Genomic DNA, 20,648 nt, shown 5'->3' on the forward strand with positions numbered 1-20,648 from the left:
CTGCCATTGCTTCCAATGACGATGAGCATATGAATATCCTCTCTTGTATTCTAGGACTATATGCCTAGGATTTGAATCCTTGGTGTCGAGTTTCAAGGTCGGGGCGGCGCAACAACAAGCCATGGCAGAGGCTAGAGGGTTACCGCATGTTGTACGTCTAGTACTTTACCGATGATCCACTTTACAACGATGTGGTATTTTAGCGCCGTTTCAGGGTGAACCGGGAGCTTCTTATGGAGATTGTGTTTTACTTCAGGGAGTTCGATACCTACTTCATTTGCAAGAAAGACTGTATTGACAGGACTGGTTTTTCCTCGATCCAGAAGTGCACAACTACTCTGAGAATTCTTGCCTATGGAGCTCCTGGTGATAAACATGATGACCGCATGCGCGTGGTTGAGTGTACTACCATTGAGTGCATGTCTCGGTTCTGCATGGGCAGTGGTGGAAGTGTTTCGGGAACTATACTTTAAATCACCCACTGCAGAAGGCACTGCCCAAATGATGGCACATAATGCAGTTAGAGGATTTTCCGTGATGCTTGGAAGCATCGATTGCATGCATTGGAAACGGAAGAACTTTTCATTTGCTTGACAAGGAATATACAAAGGTCACAAAGAAGGTTGCTGCGTGATACTTGAGGCGGTGGCAAATCAGTGGATGTGGATTTGGCATGCTTTGTTTGCTATGGCTGCATCTCACAATGACATCAACTTGCTGCAGTGCTTAAATGTGTTTGCCAAGCTTTCTGAAGGTTGTTCTCCTCCGGTGAACTATGTGATCAATGGCCACAAGTGCACCAATGGATACTACCTGACGGATGGCATATATCTAAGATGGTCAACATTTGTGAAGACAATCTCAAACCCTACCGCAGGAAAAAGAGCTTGGGTTGCTTAGTGCCATGAGGCTTGCAAGAAAGATGTCGAGTGGGCATTTGGTATGCTCCAAGCTCGATTGTCTATTGTCCCGTACCACGCTCTTACTTGGTCGAAATATCAGATGTGGGAGGTGAAGATTACATGTGTAATCATGCACAACATGATCATTAATTGAGAGTGAGTGGGAGCATCCAGTGCTTGGCAATGACCATATCACCGACATGGTCCTCTTGCGGATGTTGATCACCAGGTGTTGGTTGCATTTCCTGCCTTCCTCGCCATGCATCGGGAAATCGGAGACTCAACTACACATCATCAGCTGCAAGATGATCTGGAGGATCATTTGTGGATGCTCAAGGGAGGGGCCTAGTTTTATATGTTTCAAAACTTGTAAAATTATAAGCTTGCCTTTTGAACTTGTTAATTTATTTATGTAAAACTATGAGTTATTTTATTCTGTGTTAAACTATAGAATTGTGGTTCAAAACTATCTCATTTCGGCAGTTTGGGAGGCCATTTGGGGTGGGGGGGGGGGGGGGGGGAGGGGTCTCGGCTGGGTGACTTGCTCGACGATGCGCCGAACACAACCCCTCTCCCCCCTGGTGCAAGGAATGTCATGTACGGACCCTGTATGGGGGTCAAGTAGAGATTCTCTTAGTGTGTGTATGTTGTCTCCGTGTGTGGTGGGGGGGGGGGGGGAGGGGTTCTAGGTAGATGGGGAGTATAACTTTGTAGAGAAGCCCCCAAAAGAACTAGGCCTCAATGGTTCACTCATATGTACTTATTTCGTGTTGAGACCGTGTCGGTGACCACGTCAACTGAGGTTGCTCTATGTTATACTATCATGCGAGGGGCATGTTCCCGATTTTTCTCTAGTTAGCAGGGTTTCTTTCCGTTTATGAATAAACATGTTATGTTTCAAAAATAAATCTATATTTTTCCCCATATCAAAAAATATTTTTGTATTCTAAGTGTGTGGGAGATATCATATAGCTGATTCTTAGAACTTAGATGTTTGCTAGATTTTTCAAACTTGGCAAAGTTAATTCAATTTTCAAAATAAATAGTGCATTAAGAGAATGGATAAAAATTTAATATGATTATTTGCATTCTACGTGCAACCGTAAAACAAAGTTATATCCTACAAGTTGTGTAACTTGTATTAGACATATCCTTTTTGTATCGTTGCTTTATTTTGTACAGCTTCTCCAGCTTGCAAATGATGCCACTTTGTTACGAAAATTAAGGGATAAACTTCCAATTTTCCATCAAATTCTTACCCGCATGAAATGCTTTTTTTGTAAGGTTTCCTAAATAAGTTTTGTATTGACCGGCTTCTAATTAGCACTTTCTATGGCAAAAGGAGTATTTTCGTGTCAAAACGCAATCGAGCATATCATAAGTATAAGTACAACCCTACCGGATTCCGTATATCCCTTTTCAGTCTAAATTTAGGCAATCTTCTGAAAGAGCAAGTCTTCCCTAGTGTTTTGCGTGTTCAATAACAACACTAGAATATAACTCCGTGTGCATAGTTGTTGAAAGATATGTAGGTACACGGTGTTCTCGTGACCCACTCAAGATCGAAAGACCAAGATCATAGCTAGACATAGTTGATAGGTTTTTCGATTATTTGTGTGTGTGTCGTGAGGCAACAGTTGGAGAGGCATTGCAAAGTTGTGGAAAATATGTGTTCCCAGCATGACCGGTAGTACTAGTGATGAGAGAGGTAGTACCACTACCGCCTCCAGCACCAGGTACACGCCAGCTGAAACCGCTGTGACGGTACTACCGGTTACCCCGCGGAACCGGTACTACCGCTTGCGGTACCGCTGGTGATACCGGCCACACGGCCTTTACCCCTGGAAGTGTTACGGTACCTTGTGCGGTACCACGACCAGAACCATTGCTTGAGTCACTCTTGCAACTGAATCGCGGTAGTACCGATCGAGGTACCGATCAGGTACCGTATCTACTTCCCAACGAGCGGCACTGCCGCACCTGGTACCGATTGGGTTCCGTACCCAGTACGCAAAATACCATGACCGGTACCTTGAGCGGTACCAGACCCGGTAATACCGGTTGTGCAGGATTTGCCCAGTTGGTGGGAGTAACGGTCGTATGGACACGGTAGTACCGCTCACCAGAGCGGTAGTACCGGTCATGCGGGATCAGTGGAACGGCTGGATTTTGAACGACCCTATATAAGAGGGGTCATCTTCCCCAACTCGCCCAAGCATCTTTTCACTTTGTCTTCTCCATTGTTGCTGAGCTCAAACCTAGAGGGTCTCTCTCCCCATCCAACCAATCAAGCCCATACTTTGAGGAGTGGAGGAGTGGGTCCCGATCTACACATCCACCAAGAAAGAATTCGCCAATCCCACCTAGTCCTTTGTGGATCTTGTAACCTAGGGTTCCTTTGTGGGATCTCTTGAGATAAGCCCTTATGGAGACTAGCTTGGTGTTGTACTAGTCTCATAGGGTGTTGGGAGCCTCCGACTGTTATGGAGCTCGCCCCAACCTTGTGTGAAGGAACCGCCGCCTCGACCGGTCTTGATAGTGGAGAGGTGGGGTTTCACGAGGAACACGGTGAAGCCTTCGTGGCTATTGGAACCTTAGTGGTCCACACCTCCTCAACGCATACGCACCCTTTTGTGAGAGGAACTGCGGTAAACACATCGCGTCTTGTCTCCGCTACCGTCCGCCCGGTTGTCTCACTTCCCTAACACTTGTTCTTACGTGTTCCTATTGTTTTCTTGCATTGCATCATATTAGGATCACCGTACTTGGATAAAGTTATCACATTTGCTTCCGCATCGCCTAAAACTGAAAATGACTAAAATTGGTATAGCGCCTATTCACCACCCCCGCTAGTCGCGCCACGATACATTCACTTTCCTATTTAGGGATTCTTTGATTCAGAATATCTTCATAGGGATTTTGCAGGATATTTTTACGAATTTTGAATATGATAGTTGTTTGATTTGCAACATTGAATCCCATAAGAATTTCCTTATGAGTGTTTTGCTCTCAGAATTCTTCGTAAGAATCCTCTAGTTTCACTTGAGGAATTATACAAAGTTTTGTGGATACAAGATCATGTGGGATTAGAATGTTTATGATATTGCAATCGTGTGTATTTTCTAAGGAATCATGAGAGTCAACGAGAACGTTATTATAAGTTAGGGCTGGTGGTTGTCCGTTCACTCATCTCTTCATCCGCTCGGCCTCTGCCGCCTCTCTATGTTGTCCCGCGTCACGGAATTACCTTGTTGACAATTGCTTGAAATCATCTAAGAGCATCCCTTTATAGCGGCTCCGATAGCGATTTGGGGGCTGGCGTCATTTTTGGGCTCGCACCGGCGCGTTCCAAACGGCGCCGGCATTTTTCGAGCCCAATAGAATAGCCGGCACCCCCGTACCGGCCCCTTCGCCAAGGGCGCGAATCGGGCGCGCCGGCGCATCGCGGAACGATGGTTTTCGCGGGTGGGTGTGCCTTGTCAGCGAGAGGATGTGACGGTTCGCATCGGCCGCGACGCGGGGAGGTTGGTCGTCGGCGTTTAATGGCCTCCCACGCGGAAACCGATGCGGCCACGAGAGCAGCGACTGGCCACACGGCGTCCAGTCGGCGTAAATGTGGGTAGTTGCCACCGCTATATAGTTCGTACGCCATCCACCACCGCCGCTCCATTCTCTCCTCTCCACCACCGTCGCTCCATTCTCTCCTCTCCACCACTGCTGCTCCATTCTCTCCTCTCCATACCAAAATGCCTCGTCGTCTGAAGACCACGTACTCCATGCTTGGCCTCAACGGCCGCGCGCTGCCTCCGCCACCACCGCAGCCGGAGCCCGAGCCAGAGCCGCAGGCCGACACCGACAACAACACCGACGAGGACGCAGACCCACGGTTCGCGGCGTGGGACGAGGTCTACATCGCAGCCACGGAAGAAGAGGCGGCGGAGGAGGCAACGCAGTCGGGGCAGCCGCCGCAGGTCCCCGCCCACCCGGATCAGGCGGCGATCCTCGCGTCGCTGAAGGCGCAACGGTACAAGCGGTTGATGGAGGAGGAGGACGAGTTCGTCAACGACGTGAACCTCCAGCACGGCCTCGAGATCTCGCGCCAGCGAGCGGCCACGGAGGAGGCGGGACGCCGCCTCATGGTGGCGGAGCGACAGAGGCTCGCAGAACTCAACACCCATCGGCACTACGAGGCCTTCGCCCGCCAGGTGGCTCGGCGCGCCGAGATCGCCGCTTCTCGGGAAAGGATGGAAGCACGGGGACAGCGCCGCCGGCAAGCCCCTGCGACGCCGGCCGCCATGCTGCACCGCCAGATGCGCGAAGCAAGGGAGGAGAAGCGGGCACGGTCGCAGGCGCCAATGGCGAAGAACGACGACGAGGCAGGGCCGTCGAGCGGCCCAACCGACGGCGGCCAGTAGATATGATTAAGTTTTAGTTTATGTTTAAATTTAAGCTACACCTTTGTATGAACTTCGTATGAATTTCTATGAATTTCAGTTTTTAAATTTCATTTTAAAATTCTAAATCTATCGGGGGCCGCTGTTTTGGGGGCGCCGGTGTGGGAGCAACACAGGCCCGGTCCTGAGGGGGGGCGGGAGGGGCGGCCACCCTGGGCCCCAAACGCTAAGGGGTCCCAAGTCCAGTTAGCCAAGGCAAAGTAGGAGCAATGGAGGAAATCTGGCCGCCATTAGAGAGCATGTTGAGTTTTTCGTCCGTGCAGTTCAGGAGAATAGGAGATGAGGACGAAGCGGTGTGCTGCGTCGTGGGCTGAAAGAGAATTTTGCCTTAGGGTATAGTGAGTTTTTATTCCTTGCTCAGCTTGGGCCTTTATCCTTTAATTAGCTATATGAGGACATTATAAGTGGGTGGGGCCGGTCTAGTAATTAACACTCTTCATGGAGAATATCCGCACATCACACGAGATTAATTTGAGAAGTCACGCTCAACTAAACTATAAATTTCCTTCAATCCTACTCCCTCCGTTCCTTTTTAATTGAATCCAAGTCAATTAAAAAAGAACGGAGGGAGTAGAAGAGATGGTTTAAGGCTGATTTTTGTCTATTGGTCCACGGGACCAAAACATCTCTTCACCTTTTTATGTAAACATCTCCTAACCCCTATTTCCCTTGTGGGCCCATGTAAATGTGTAACACTGATATTTTAACATATTTATAAATTTCTATTTCAATGTTAAAAAACAACTTGAAAAGTCCAGAATTCTTGTTAAGCATGAAGAGCGAGGCACAAATAAAGAAAAAACAAAGATTTGCTCAAATATCTCTATATGATGACGTTAGGCAGTTAATTCCCGAGAGTGTGTTGCGATTTTGTATCGTCCATTAAACTGTACATATTCGTTGAGAGGAGACTGCACTACGCCGGTGGCCATCGCCACGACGTGGTTCTAGTCAGAGTTAACGTGATAATCGCAAGGTTGGAAAAAGCGCTAGGGGCACCTTATCCAAAAGTGGATAATCGACAAGATAGATATTGACATTCCATCGCCAAGGACTATTCATCTAGAAATGTTGGATTTTAAAGACAAAATTCATTATTTGGTTTTAATATGATATTTGATGCTTCTAGGACCCTATGTTATAGTTTCGCCCCGGGTCCTTGAAATGTCAGGACTGGCTCTGGAGCAGCATCCCCAAATAGAGGATGATGTGTCGGCACCCCCCAAATGGAGGTGCCGGCGTCCCTGCCGGCGCCTATTTGGAGGCTACCGGTGGAGATGCTCTAAGCTTGCATAGGGGTTCTTGGTCATATGGTTCTTGGCGTGGCACATACACCTTTGCTATATAGAGAAAATACCTAGTATGTGCTAGCACATGCACCTTGCTATTATCTCGAAGGTCTCTAGAGGATGTCCAAAACTAGCCAATCTTTTAAGCTCATCATAAGCACACCGATAGCATAAGGTACATGGCAGTATATATGTCATGTCGGCAATCAAATACAAAAATCGAACCAGGGATGGATCGGATACCTAGCGGACCGTCGCTATCCGGCGGGCACGGGCCCTCCTCCCTCCTCGTTCGGCAACCCACTGCCGCGTGCGTGCGCATACGATCTGCACTATCCAAACCTGAAAACCCTGATCCGGCGAAAAGGCTGAAAATCAACAAGAAGCTCGGTCCATTTTGTAATGATAGGAGGAAAAGAAGGAAAATGTCAGCCTTGCCTTTTCTATGTCTCGAGAGTTCAGACTGACCCAGTGATCGAGTCGAACAGAGCAACACAAAAGCGGCAACAGAATCTAGCTAGGAGCGCAACAACACGGAGCGGCGCCTCAATCCAACAACAACTTGGACCCTTCCAACGCTTGCAGCGGCATCTCAACCGTGACGCGCAACTTGCAGCCGCCCGAAACACGGCAAGCTCGCTGTGGCTCGAAAGCAACGGCGCCGGAAAGGCAGCAGCTTTACCTAACTTTGCCAGCTCCAGATAACTACACAGCCGATCTGCATCACCGTTTTCAACAGTCTTCATGACTCTGTAGACTGCAACGAACACAGGACCTGGGATGCTATGTTCCACAGATGCTGAGATAGACATGAGAAAAAGCACTGAATCTAGAGCATATTGTATACTTATCCCAGGAAACTGAGAAATTGTTCTTGACAGTTTCTGCTGCTAGCAGGGAAGCTCTTGTCATAAGGAAAACTGAAAGATTGGGAATTTGCACGGATCATCGATTGTTATTATTTCATCCTTGACATAAGCGGGGCAGTAATATTTTACACAAAATGGGGGCATGTCGTCGAAGGAGAGCAGGGAGGATCTCGCTACGGATCCTCGCCCATGCATGATTCCTCTCCTCCTCCTCCTCGCCCTGTATTTTCCTTTCCTACTACTACTAAAACCTACTAAGAACTTGGCAGCAGTAACAATTTACAGCGCGCGCGCGGAGGTCGCGTGATCGATCGTAATCCTTGTTCGCTAGTTTCACTTCATGGGGAGGCTTCTGAAGTCGAGCATGCCGGCCCTGAGGCCGAGGAAGTTGCTGCTGCACACGCACTCGGCAGCTCGGCCCAGGCCGCAGCGGAAGCAGAGGGCGCCACCGCCCTGCAGAGGCAGCTGCTCCATCTTCACCGGCTTCGCGTGCGCTCTAGCCGCCGGCGGCGGCGGCGGACGTATCTCCTCCTGTTGGAACGGGAGGCTGATGCAGAGGTCCAGGTTGAGGTCCGGGCACCTGGGCGGCTTGCTCTCCTGCTCCTCCTTCGGGGTCGCGGTCGTCGGCGCCGGCGGGGACAGAACAAGCTGCGGCGGCTTGGGCGCCTCAGGGACTGCCTGCGCGAAGGACACGGCGGTGTGCGTGGCGACGGGGCGGTGCGTGACGGGGTCGATCCCCTTCCCGAGGAGCTTCCTCCGGATGTGCGTGTTCCAGTAGTTCTTGATCTCGTTGTCCGTCCTGCCGGGCAGCCTGGCGGCGATGAGGGACCACTTGTTGCCGAGGACGGCGTGGAGCTTGACGATGAGGTCGTCCTCGTCGCGGCTGAAGTTGCCGCGCTTGAGGTCCGGGCGGAGGTAGTTGATCCAGCGGAGGCGGCAGCTCTTGCCGCAGCGCAGCAGGCCGGCGGCGCCCGGCAGCGAGCGCCAGCAGCCTTCCCCGTGCGCGCGCACGTGGGCCACCAGCCGCTCGTCCTCCTCCCGCGTCCACGCGCCCTTGTTCGTGTGCGCCTTCTCGCAGCACGGCGACCGCCCCATGGTTTACGTCTCGTCTACCCGCCTTGGATTAGCTCACGTGTGGTGCGTCGTGCGTGCTAGAGTGGGGAGGAGAGGGCGGGCGGGTTTATATAGCTAGGCGGCGCTTCTCTGCTTCTCGATCTCGGGAGGTGTGGGAGGAGGTGATGAGGATGACGAGGAGTTGGTTGGTTCGGTGGAGGGAGGGCGGAGGTGGTTAGGGTGACGGACGGCATGACACGACCTGGCCTCGTCGAGCGTAGCGGCTGCCACGCCGGCCCGCGCGCGCATGCGGTGGAGGGGCGGGAGGTAGGTGCAAAGTGAGCGAAGGACTAGTGTGATCTAGGTAGGGCACTGGCCGGGCTGCTAGAGAGTGCGTAACGGTGAACGGTGGCGTCGGCATGTGCGGTGCTGACACATGTGGCGGCCGGGCGGTGATGCGGATGCGGATGGACTGCCTACCTCCCTCCATCTGCATCTACGGCCGACTTTGCCGCTCCATCTTGATTTTCCCGCCACCGTTTCTCCCTAGGGCATCTCCAACGCGGTGATCCATCCCGTGTCCGCGGGTCCGGATGAATCGAAGAAAAATCCGGGCGGACCCATCCCAAAAACGGATGACCGCGGTGTCCGGGACGACCTAAACCCGGCCCAAATCTGAGACGAGTTTGCGTGGTCATGAGCGCCGATGGCTGGTCGCTCGCGTCCGCCCCTGGTCCGCGTGTCATAGGGAGAAAGGTTTTTTCTTCATTAAAAAGGTAACCATTACATTTTTTAAATCTACTACTACTACACTCGTACGGGGCCGGCGGCCTCGCCGCCGACTCACCGCCGGGACCGTGGATTTCACTCGACGCGGGCGGTCTGTACGCGTGAGGATTCCACTCCAGCTTACCAGCTGGGTGGCTCGGCGGCGGCCCTCTTCCGGCGTTCCTCCGCGGCCGCCCTCCTCCTTTCCGTCCTCGCGCCTAGGGCGCGCTCGCGCTTCGCCTCCTGCGGCGGCACCATCCGCTTCCCGCACAGCTCCAGCTCCTACAGGGCGGCGTTCCACAGCGGTCCGTGCCTCCAGGCGGACGCGGCCGACCGCCTGTGCCTCGTGGTTCTCATTCCGACGGCGCATGCGCTCTTATCGGCCGCGCTCCGCCGACGCAGCAGCCTCCCGGGCGCACCGCTCGGGCGAGGGGAGCTGGATGAGGTGGTGGGCTGCTTGCATAGCGAGGAGTTGGTTCTTCTAGCCGAGGAGGTCGCCTAATCGGTGGCGGCCGGCCCGGCAGGTGGCCTCGTGCTCCTTCGTCACGCGCGTGAAGTCGGCAAGACGCTCCTCGATGGCGGCGTTGATGTTCGCCAGCGCGAGGTCCTCCGCGTCGACGGGCTCCTCCTCCGCGGTGGTCACCGCCCCCTCCTCTGCGGCCTCGTACCAGCCATCTGCGGTCTCGTGCCAGCCGGCCGCGGGCGCCTCCACCATCTCCGCGTCCTCGTCCTTCTTCGCCGCCCCCTCTGCAGCGACGCGGAGCGCCTCATCGTCGGAGACCCAACGTGCGTCCGCCCGCTCCTCCTCCGCCGTCCGCGGGAACCTGGCCCGGGCAGCGAGGGAGAGCTTGGCCCACATGGCCTGCAGGGTGCGCGGCATGGCGTGGGCGCCGGAGAAGGAAGAGGGGGAGAGGACGGCGGAGCGGGTGTGAGGTCTGTGAGGCCGCCGCCATCTTTTATAGCAGGCGGCCTTTGGCGGGAAACTTGGACGCGAGCGCGCGCCCATGCCTTTTCGCGCGCGCGGGAACCCTGGTGCGCGCGGGAACTTTCCCGCGCGTTCTCTCGCCCGCCATTGTTGCCCCGTCGAGGCATGTCATGGCGCAGCGCCGCGCAGGAAAGACGAACCACGTGGCAGCCGTTTGGGTCGCCGCGTTGGGCGCAGCGTGCGACCCAAACGGACACGCTGACGCAGGCCGCTGTCCGGGTGTCCGCACGGTCACCCAAACGGCCCAAAACGGACGGCCCAACGCGTCTGTTTGGGTCGCCGGGTTGGAGATGCCCTTATTACAGTGCATTGATTTTTCGCTCATCCAGGGCACATATAATGAGCTGATGTTATCTTTACTTAAAGGTGTCGTGTTGAATTTTTACTTAGTTAGAGGAGAGAGAAGGAGGAGAGAGTAGGTTGTCTTTCCTTAACTAAGAATCATCTCTTAGAAAATAAGGAAATGCTATTTCTCTATTGTATCATATATGTCTTCCCATAGCAAAAAAAATTGCAACCAAAATTTAATTATTAATATTAATTGCTAGAGATCGTTATAACTTATAAAAGATAATGCATTGTATGACTTATATCTATTGTCTTCTTTAGTTAATGTGGTAGGATAATGGAAGGCATGCTTTCTCTTACTTATTTTTTTTTTGAAAAACGAACAAACGAGCAGAGATGCATGCCTACAAATACGTCGATGCACTCATCTATATTAATATACACACGTATATTCTCTTATTGAAAAAATCCATCATTATGAGTACCAAAACATGAAAGCTGAGGTTTGGTTCCAGGTAGGTTTGGGATGCCACTGACAGGTTGGTGATCGTTGCCTATTGAAATTGGATCTGGTATTTTTAACAAAAAGAATATATTAATATCGCAAAAATATTAACTACACCTAGTCTCTGCATTAACAAAATGTTATAAAGAATCAAGAAGCACACACTGCCTGAAAAAGAACATAAAAGGTTCCACAGTTGTCAACTCTCCGTAGCAACAACCCACAACCGTCGTCAATGGCAACACACACAATATAATATGGCTCTCCAAAAGCAACTCCTTCAAGAAGATAAACATTGCACAAGCCCGATCTAAGATCTTAGGTTTCATCCTAAAGAATATCTGAGTTCGCAAAGCATTATCTTCTGCAAAGCTATCGCCAGACACAACCAATAAAAATCAGATGTTAGATTTCATCCTGAAAATCAAGACTCATGACATTTATAGCTTACAATTTTAAAAATATGAAAAAAAATCCATGTAGCCTATAGATGTATGAATTTCGGTAAACAATGGGATCATTTGCTGGAATGCATTTACTATATAGCTTAATTGTTTATTTTATGTTATTATAGTTTACAATAGCTCATCATAAATTACTTAATTTGTTATTTTCCCTCAGCTCAAAGGTGGACCATATTTTCTTGACAAACACATATTCATGTGTCTTCATCTTTTACGTGATTGGCTTTTCATGATTTTTTATATTTATAGATACAATTTTCATCTAGTTACTATCTCATGATCATTTGATCATAAAATTCATGTCCAATAGCAAACTTCTACTCCAAGTGCCAAAAAGTGTCTAAAAGAAACTTCTGTCCCTCCTAACGGAAATACCAACAAATTCTGGCATGTGTGGCATTCGATCACTACTCGCAGAGCGATGTTGAGATTTCGCTTTCTCACTCGGCGACAAAGTAGGTCTCGTGCTTCAAAAGGACAAGAAGTGTAGTATCAGCTTCTGGCGTGGCGCGTCAGAGATGATCTCCCGTCTTTCACGGGGCTCGGATTGAAGAATGGAAGGTAGTGCTTAAAACTAAGAATAACCATAGGCTTAGTTTGAGAGGAGATCGAACATGGTATATGGTACCGAGATTGCGTTATGTTTAGTTTCCTTCAACGAGCATCGATATTTGCCTTTTCTTAATAGATTCTCATGTGGCAACATTTGTGCAAGTTGAACAAAGGAGAGGAAGAAAGGGATGGATAAATACGAGATAATGATAATCAATAAAATTTCAAACGAAAACCTGGTCGGCATAAACTTCTCTTACCGGAGAGGTCACTCTAGAGCCATTAAAAAAAGGTATACATTGTGGAAAAGAATAAAATCTCCCGCAACATTAAGTCTTATTCTTTTAGATGTGCAATTATGTCTTTTGGTAAAAGAAGAGTACATTACTACATAGATATAAAACATGCCCCAAGTATAGACATCAAATATGCCCCAAATACTTGAAGATGCAATTATAGGATGCAATTATAGGACCACCAATTGGACATGTTTTTCGCAATATCTGGCTAACAACGAGATAATTACATTCTCTGTTTCATTTCAATCGAATATGAAAGAACATTACTTCTTTGAATCATCGGTGTGTGTGACCTTGATCAATACTGCCTAATCGTTTTCGCTTTGCTCTGCTTCATATGATATATTAGAAAGTTTCAGATTTGGAACAAAAGCCATCGATTTCTGAATCTTTCATTTATTTAGAAGACATTATAATAAAATGTCACCCACACCAAACGGCTATATCAAAATGAAGAATAGTAATGTCGCACAACAACAAAAAAGTACTATGAAATTTGGATGTTGTGTGCAGGCCAACCACTAATGTTAGCTGATAGCATAGAAATAGACAAACACTATATTCGTTTTGATCTACAATGCATTGCATTGTTGCAGGCTACACCATTTATTGTATCTTATGATGAGGAACTAACAAACCCATCATCGAATCTGAAAGTATGGGACTGAATAAAATCATTGACACCTCTACCAAAAACTGAACCTATATGAAAATGTCCCGAGGTTATAAAACATGCCCCAAGTATAGACATCAAATATGCCCCAAATACTTGAGGATGAAATTATAGGACCACCAATTAGACATGTTTTTCACAATATCTGTATGACAACGAGATAACTACATTCTCTCTTTCATTTCAATTGTATATGAAAGAACATTACTTCTTTAAATCGGTGTGTGACCTTGATCAATACTACTTAATCGTTTTCGCTTTGCTGAAAAAATTCTGCACTACTGCTTAACATGGTATATTGATAGATGATCAAGTTGAGGCTTGCTTCGGTGTCCCTCCCTTACCGAAACTTAAAGTGGTAAGTTTTTTCTGGTGCCTTATTTTTTTAGCCTGCAAAAATCCATGTCAAGCCCTATATACTCTCGTATAGGTATGCAAAGTGTACTTAATGTTTCTACCAACCAATGTGGCCGAAGAAATATGTTACCCACGGATGTTTCAGTTTTCAGCGTACAACGTTGTATACGCGTTTGACTACTGAACATTATAGACTTAAACGGATCATGCGTTCTACTATACGGCTTGTACTTATGTTCTTTTATTCACTTTTAATCATTGTGCCCCTGGTTATGAAGAGGTATGAAGAGATCTTGGTCATTTATGTGTTTCTGTTCACCAAAGTTTGAAGGAAGGGGGGACACCGAAGCAAAAGTGAATCAAGTTTCAGATTTGAAACAAAAATATCGATTACTGAAAGTTAAACTAAAAATGCCACCCACACCAAAAGAAATGAAATTTGGATACTGTGTGCAGGTCAATCACTAATGTAAGTACCTGATAGCACAGAAATAGGCAAACACTGTATTGATTTGGATCTACCATTGATTGTACAGAAATAGGTATTGCGTTGTTGCAGGCTACACCATTCATTGTACTATCTTATTAAGAGGAACTACCAAACCCATCATCGAATCTGAAAGTATGCGACTGAATAAAATCTTTGACACCTATACCAAAAACTGAAACTAGATGCAAATGTTAGCGTATTTTGTTTGCTCACCCTCACTCTCACGCCGACCAAGGCTTGTTTTCTAGCCCATTTTCTAGACCATGCATTGTTGCTCACTCTCGCTATGACACGTCGCATGGAAACGGAACGGTGCAGCCGTGGATCTGCCCTACCTCACGATGCCTGCAACCGCGTGCCTGCGGACAGTTCCAAACTTGCTGCTGGCCATGAAACTGCATCCATGCAGGTGAGTGGGTTACCCTTACCATGTCTTTAGTTTGGTCCCCGGCCTCACTTCAGGCCCCCCAACTTCAGCTGCCGGAAAAGGGAACGTTTGAAGTTTAAATTCCAATTGCTGACCTTGAATGAGACTAAATATTCTCATATGGCTTGAAGAGTTTCTTCACAGCGATATTCCGAAGTTGATGAACTAGTAGCTATGTCGTGCACGCAATTGCAAAACCGAGGCTAGTTCCTATTCAAGGTGCATTAGTACTTAGTTGTATGAATATCATATACCACTACTGTACTACAAACGTTTGATCACGTTTGCTTATAGAAGGGAAAACAGAGATGGGAACATTAGCTTTGCAGATCAGCAGGTGTACGTTGCCCATGTAACTACTTCTTGACTTGAACTACTACTCAGAGTTAATTATATACTATGATTATCATCTACGCATCCCATTCTGGTAGTATCGTATGATTGGTGCTCGACAAGTAAACAAAAACTAGTGGCTGCAAAGGCGGCTGCTTACGCCAAAGAAATTTCCTAACAGGTTATTCCACCTTGTCACTGTCAAATTCCCCAGATTGATAATATGATGGTAATCGGTGGAGTAGCATTTTCAGGACACAAGCAACTGCTTTGGTATTACATGAGATAAGTACATGCCGAAAGAGCTTTCAATAAACTATATATTGCCACTGACGTTTCATTGAGTATCACGTAAACATGAAAGGAATGTCCTTAAGAATCCTTGACATACTGGGAGATGATGGTGCGGGTAGTTCTTTGCTATAGTTCTGTTATTTGACCTTGATACTTGCTTGAAGAACTTGGCAACCTTACTTGCTCCTCTTGGAAGCCTCATACAGGTAGCCTGCGATAACTACAGCTGCAGCAACTGCTACACCGACTGCACTCTGTGCGAGTACAACAGCAGTTGGAAGATCTGATTTTGTAGAAGCTGGGCCACCACTCCGTGGAGTGAAGCCAAGTTCAGAAAGTTTCTTGTGTGATTCAGCGTAGTCCTTGAAGAAGATATCCTCATCCTGCAATACAAAAGAAGAAGGCATTGTTTGGACCTGAAACTTGTACATTGAAATTTAAAAAGTGCTATGGAGTAGAATAGTATGGTAGTATCAGGTATCAACTGCAGGAAATTTAAGAATATTAATAATCATATGCACCTTGGCATAAAGGTCCACATAGCGTCTGAATTCAGGATCATCCAGCAATGCCTTATCAGTAGGGAGCTTCAGAAGCCCCTCAGATTCTCCCTTCAATAGCTCACTACAGCGAGGTTAGAAAACAATTAAATTCCACAAATTCTACTTCTCAACTCTAGTCTTCAAAACAAGTAGATGTTGCGGTTCTGTATTCAACTTACACAAAGTATGAGTTGTCAAACTTCAGAGGATCACGGGTCCATGCACCGTCAAACCCAGACCTTTCAGGGTGCGCCTTTCCCTAAGAGAAAAAACTTCTGTATTAAATACTGTGTTTCTGATGAACGGGTGAGCTTCTACTTCACATAATAGAACAAGTACCAGACTGTGGCCACCAGATAGAGCTACAATATCTTTATCTGTCAAGCCCATTCGATAAAAGATGTCCCTTAGATGTGGTGCCCCTATTTACAAAGGAAAACAAACTCAGTACCAGAGATATGCACAAGCTGCAGAAAGTAAGCGGCAAAGAACATAAGCACTCCAATGAAACTATAACAGCAGGATTACTGACACTGCTGTTTAAAAGTCTGATCATTTGGAAAAAAAAAGACACCTCTGATAAAATAGACTACTGGTGATGCTAAATATAGCATGTAAAATAGACTACTGGTGATGCAGGAAGATACGATTAGTGGAGCATCCAATTTAGAAGAAAATGTGGTGTAAACAAAATGTGGGCATGAACAGACAAAAAGTACAACCAGAAGAATCTACTTTGCATGAAATACAGGCATGTATTATATCCAGAGTGCGAACGTGAGCAGACCAGTGCAGATAATACTCCATGGGAGCATGGGACTACATTTGGCATGCACTTAACTTTCTAGATCACGTTCTTGCTTGAGAATTTAAGGAATCGGGAAGCGTGTTTATCTAAAATTATGAATATTGACCAGTAGAGAAAAAAAAATGCAGCAGTGACCTCTCTTAGCATCAGGAAGACGCCCTTCACGGGGGCAAACCGAGGAATCCTGATACATATAAAAAGCAGTCAATATGTGAGCACAAGGAACAATAATTCATTTACAAGGAAATGACATTTCACATACACGTCTTCCAGGAACAAACTCAACGGTTGGACCCCCAGTGACTTCAACTGCAACTACTCCAGCAAGCTGCAATTAAAGTCTAATTAGCAAATAACTATAGAATTTACAGTTTCACACTTTAAAGACACCAACAGGAAGCAACAGCTAAAATGAGCGGAAGAATAGTCCCTCGGTTTAGTACAAAAGCCAACTCAAGCAAATGGCCAAATACCTGATAAAGGTCTGCATATGTAATCTTTGGACACTTTGCTTTAATAGGATCTGTAGCAACAAAGGACAGCTGGATGAGCTATAACAGTAATTTCATTTATTCCAGTAGTGAAGAAAGGATCAACATACCAAGAAACCAGCAAAACTGAAATGAGCAAGTCAGGTGATTTTCAGAGTATTATTAGACACAAAGTTGCAACTCCATCAAAAATAGTTACTCAGCACATAATGGTAGTCTCTCAGAGTTCTCTCAGTTGTAAATATAGTGATGTAAATAAAAAAGCATATTTAAGGATGCAATCGTTGACAAGAGATCATACTGCGGCACAGATAATTTCCGTTGCTTATAATCTAGATTGTTTGTCTTGCCATAAAATCAGTATAGCCTTGTGTTCGAGCTATTGAACAACAACAAAAGGAAATAGAATTTCAACTTGTCAGAATCTAACAAGAATGCAGAGTATATTTCTACTGAGCTTAAGGAATTCAGTATAATTTTGCACAGCCATCTACCAACTTGGGTAATTGGGGTATAAATAATGCATACCAAGTAGATCAATAGCAATTTTTAAGCCAGCATTTGAACCATGAGTAAACTCCTCCTCGTATCTAATTGAGCCATTTGCACCACCAGTTCTTGTGTTGACATCGTATGTACCAGCATCATGCCATCTGCGATAGAAAGGGAAAAAATTAAGCGTTGTACATGCAGGACAGCAAGGATTATAGGAGACACGAGTAATAACCAAACACACACACACAAAAATGGAAGTGGGAGACAGCTTTATCTATGTTTTACTAATGACAACCTAAGAATACATGCATTCCTGCAGTATATTTAACAGCAAACTTAGTGCATAAACTTAAATGTTCAGATAATGTTGTGCTGAATTGAAGTTTCTACGTACGGCTTTCATTCCACAGCGTGCGCGAGACCTGATCCTATTAGTGCATACGTAGTGTTCCTGACTGCTATAAGAGCATCTCCAGTCGCGTCCCCCAAACCGTCCCCCAAAGGGCGCCGGATCGAGCGTTTGGGGGACGTGTTTTGTTCGTGCCGCGTTTGGGGGACGTCGCTCCCCAGCCGCGTCCCCCAAACGCCGGCCCCAATCAGAAATTCAAATAGATGCATTCAAAAGAGATCGTTCCCGCCGATTCGTCGCGATCAGAGTAGCGGCGATCGATCAAAGTACTGGGATCAAAAGAAGGGGTTGGTCGACGGCGTCGTGTCCTGAGTCGACGCAGGCCCGTCGAGCACGACGACCTCGTCGCGATCTGCCTGTTCCTGTGCATGGTGCGTCTGCTCCGTCGCCGACGCGGAGGCCGCCGCCATTTTGGCTTCGATCTCGTCGAGGATCTGGCCTTTGAAGAAGTTGTGCGCCGCTCGCGTCCGGGGAGACATTCCCTCTGTCGATGTTCTCAGCAGGGACATGTCGTCCCTGCGTTTCTTGAGCTCCAGCTTCTCCTCTTGCCTCTTGAGCAGCTCGGCCCACCTTTGGTCGGCCTTCTTGTCGCGGGAGATAAAGGTCGAGGAGACGTCGGCGAGGCATTGTCGCGGGAGATCACTCCGGGAACATACACCGGCATGGACGTACTCCATGGGCTCGCGTTGGTGGCGGCGATACACCCGGCCATTACGTGCTGGTGCTGGCGCGCCGCCTGAGCCTTCTTCTCCAGCTCCACCGCCCTCCGTCCTTTCCGCTCCGCCGTCGATAGCTTCCGGCGCAGGCAATCTTGCTGCCATTCATCGTCGGTCATTCCTTCAGGCTTCTTCTTCGCAGCCGGCGCCTTCCGCGGCTTCGCGAACGGCGCTTTCGCCCCTATCGTCGCATTGCCCGGCGGCTTCTTGGCCGCTTTCTTCGCCATCTTTTTGGGGGCTGTCGGCGGCGCCATGGAATGGGGAGAGGGTAGTGGCGGCGGGTGGACGGCGGGAGGGAGAAAGAAATCGGCGGGATAGGAGAAATGAATCGGCGGCGGGATGTGTTTTGGGAGGCCTGTGCGCGGCGGTATAGGCGCGATTTGGCGGGAGCGGCGGGATTTGGCGGGAGTGTGAGACGAATTTTTCCTGTGCCGCTGACGCGTCGGCCCCGCGCCTCCTCGCCTCTCATTTCGTTGTGTCCGGCGTCCCCTGTGGGACGGGGACGGGCTCGGGGCGCCGGACACCGTATGGGGCCGCGCCGGACAAAAATGGGCTTTGGGGGACGCGGCTGGAACGCTTTTTTTGTCCGGCGCGCCCCAAATCCCTTTGGGGGACGGTTTGGGGGACGCGACTGGAGATGCTCTAAAGCACCCATCTCTCATAAACACCACGGATGTAAAGGAAAGTTCCAGCAGTGGAAGCCTTAGAACAGGCAACCCATCTCAGCTTCCCCTGCTACTGTACATGAGACACATGATACATCTCCACGCCACAAACGAGATAAAGCAACTCTAAATAACATCGTAGTCTAGCTGTGAATTAAGCATCGCCACTTTCGAGTTAGATCCGCACTCGTGGACGTACAACTAAAATTAGCAGCCGTTGGAAGCTCGAGGCACACACACACATAAGGTGTTTGCCGAATTGCCTCGCCTAAAACCGATCCACGACCACGAGGCAGTACCGCAGTAGGACAGCTACGCCCAGTATCCGCAGGCCGAGGCAGGAACCAGCAAGGCTCGAGTCCAAATCTGACATGCGCGTGAGCTCACAACGCCAGTGGCAGTGTGTGATCCCGCGACTTGAGTAAACCGGTAGCACTCGCGCCGCGTGAACCAGGGGCTAGACGAGCAGAAAGCACAGGAAGAAAAGGAAGGAGGCAGAGGCACATCGGAGAGGGGAACCGGAGACGGTGGTACGTACGCGAGGCGGAGCATGATGGGGGCGCAACCCTTGGAGGCGATGAGGGCGCGGAGGGCGCGGCGCGCCCTGTCGATCTGGCGCAGGTACTCGGCGTCCACCACCGGGGCCGCCATCGCCGACGAGGTTTGAACCCTAGAGAGATCGGCGGAGGCGCGCGGTGCGTAACTGCGTATGGGGTGAGAGGAGAGGAGCAGTGGTAGCAGAGCAAGCGGGAATGGGAAGGAGATAACGCGAGCGAGCGAGCGATTGGCTGCTCCGCGGCGTCGAGTCGTGGTCTGCCGGCTTCGGTTTTACTTGCATCCACGCTACACGTGTACCCTACCGATGTAGTGCGGGGCCCACCGATTGCTCGACCTTTTCCTTTTTTCTCAACTGAATTCTCGAGTCTTCTTCCTTTACCTCGTTTGATAACAAAATGAGGTCAGAAACTACCAGTTCTGAAATTCATGTTAGGCAACCACATTGAATTGTGAAATAATTTTCTAAACATGTTGTGCTGGCCATTTTTTGCATGAATTCAAATATCAATCATAATTTTGGCTTACAACTGAGCTACATACTACATAAAAACAAGGTTTTCTCAAAGTATATAACCTTGATCTCATAACCCGTAATTAATTAATTTATATAGGAGAATACATGTTCAAGTTTGACAACACAACATAAGTAAGCAGATATCAAATAGTAGTTAGCATACAAATGCATGTCCTAGTTCAAGTAGCTAGTAACAGGCGATCCTAGTTAGCAGTCGACCGTTGTACCTTTAAAGAATGAAAACAATAACCTGGAGACTCCCCAACGAGTTCAGGTATGAGTATTTCGTGTTATACAAGGAGATACACCTATTTTATACTTAACACGGTAAAAGCAAAAAAAAAGTGAACTTGTTCTAAATAAAACAATCAGCAAATGAACCGGATGAACCGGTGAACCATCGAACCGCGAGGCCCGCCGTTTCGGCCACTAATTTGGTTTTTGAACT

The 20,648-nt window shown here is 48.2% G+C and overlaps 2 protein-coding genes across 2 annotated transcripts; both read right to left on the reverse strand.

Moving 5' to 3' along the window:
* Positions 1 to 7,580: 7,580 nt before the first annotated feature.
* On the reverse strand, positions 7,581 to 8,899 carry LOC127316422 (myb-related protein Zm38). Its single transcript, XM_051346811.2, has one exon. The coding sequence runs from the start codon at positions 8,607 to 8,609 to the stop codon at positions 7,848 to 7,850; it is 762 nt and encodes a 253-aa protein (XP_051202771.1). The 5' UTR covers positions 8,610 to 8,899; the 3' UTR covers positions 7,581 to 7,847.
* Positions 8,900 to 14,907: 6,008 nt separating this feature from the next.
* On the reverse strand, positions 14,908 to 19,922 carry LOC127316421 (probable L-ascorbate peroxidase 4, peroxisomal). Its single transcript, XM_051346810.2, has 9 exons — positions 19,667 to 19,922; positions 17,372 to 17,496; positions 16,826 to 16,875; positions 16,615 to 16,680; positions 16,488 to 16,536; positions 15,884 to 15,966; positions 15,724 to 15,803; positions 15,524 to 15,626; positions 14,908 to 15,385 (listed from the first exon to the last, which is right to left on the reverse strand). The coding sequence occupies exons 1-9, from the start codon at positions 19,777 to 19,779 to the stop codon at positions 15,179 to 15,181; spliced, it is 876 nt and encodes a 291-aa protein (XP_051202770.1). The 5' UTR covers positions 19,780 to 19,922; the 3' UTR covers positions 14,908 to 15,178.
* Positions 19,923 to 20,648: the final 726 nt, after the last annotated feature.

This window comes from Lolium perenne, chromosome 7 (genome assembly GCF_019359855.2).
Source record: "Lolium perenne isolate Kyuss_39 chromosome 7, Kyuss_2.0, whole genome shotgun sequence".
Taxonomy (NCBI): domain Eukaryota; kingdom Viridiplantae; phylum Streptophyta; class Magnoliopsida; order Poales; family Poaceae; genus Lolium; species Lolium perenne.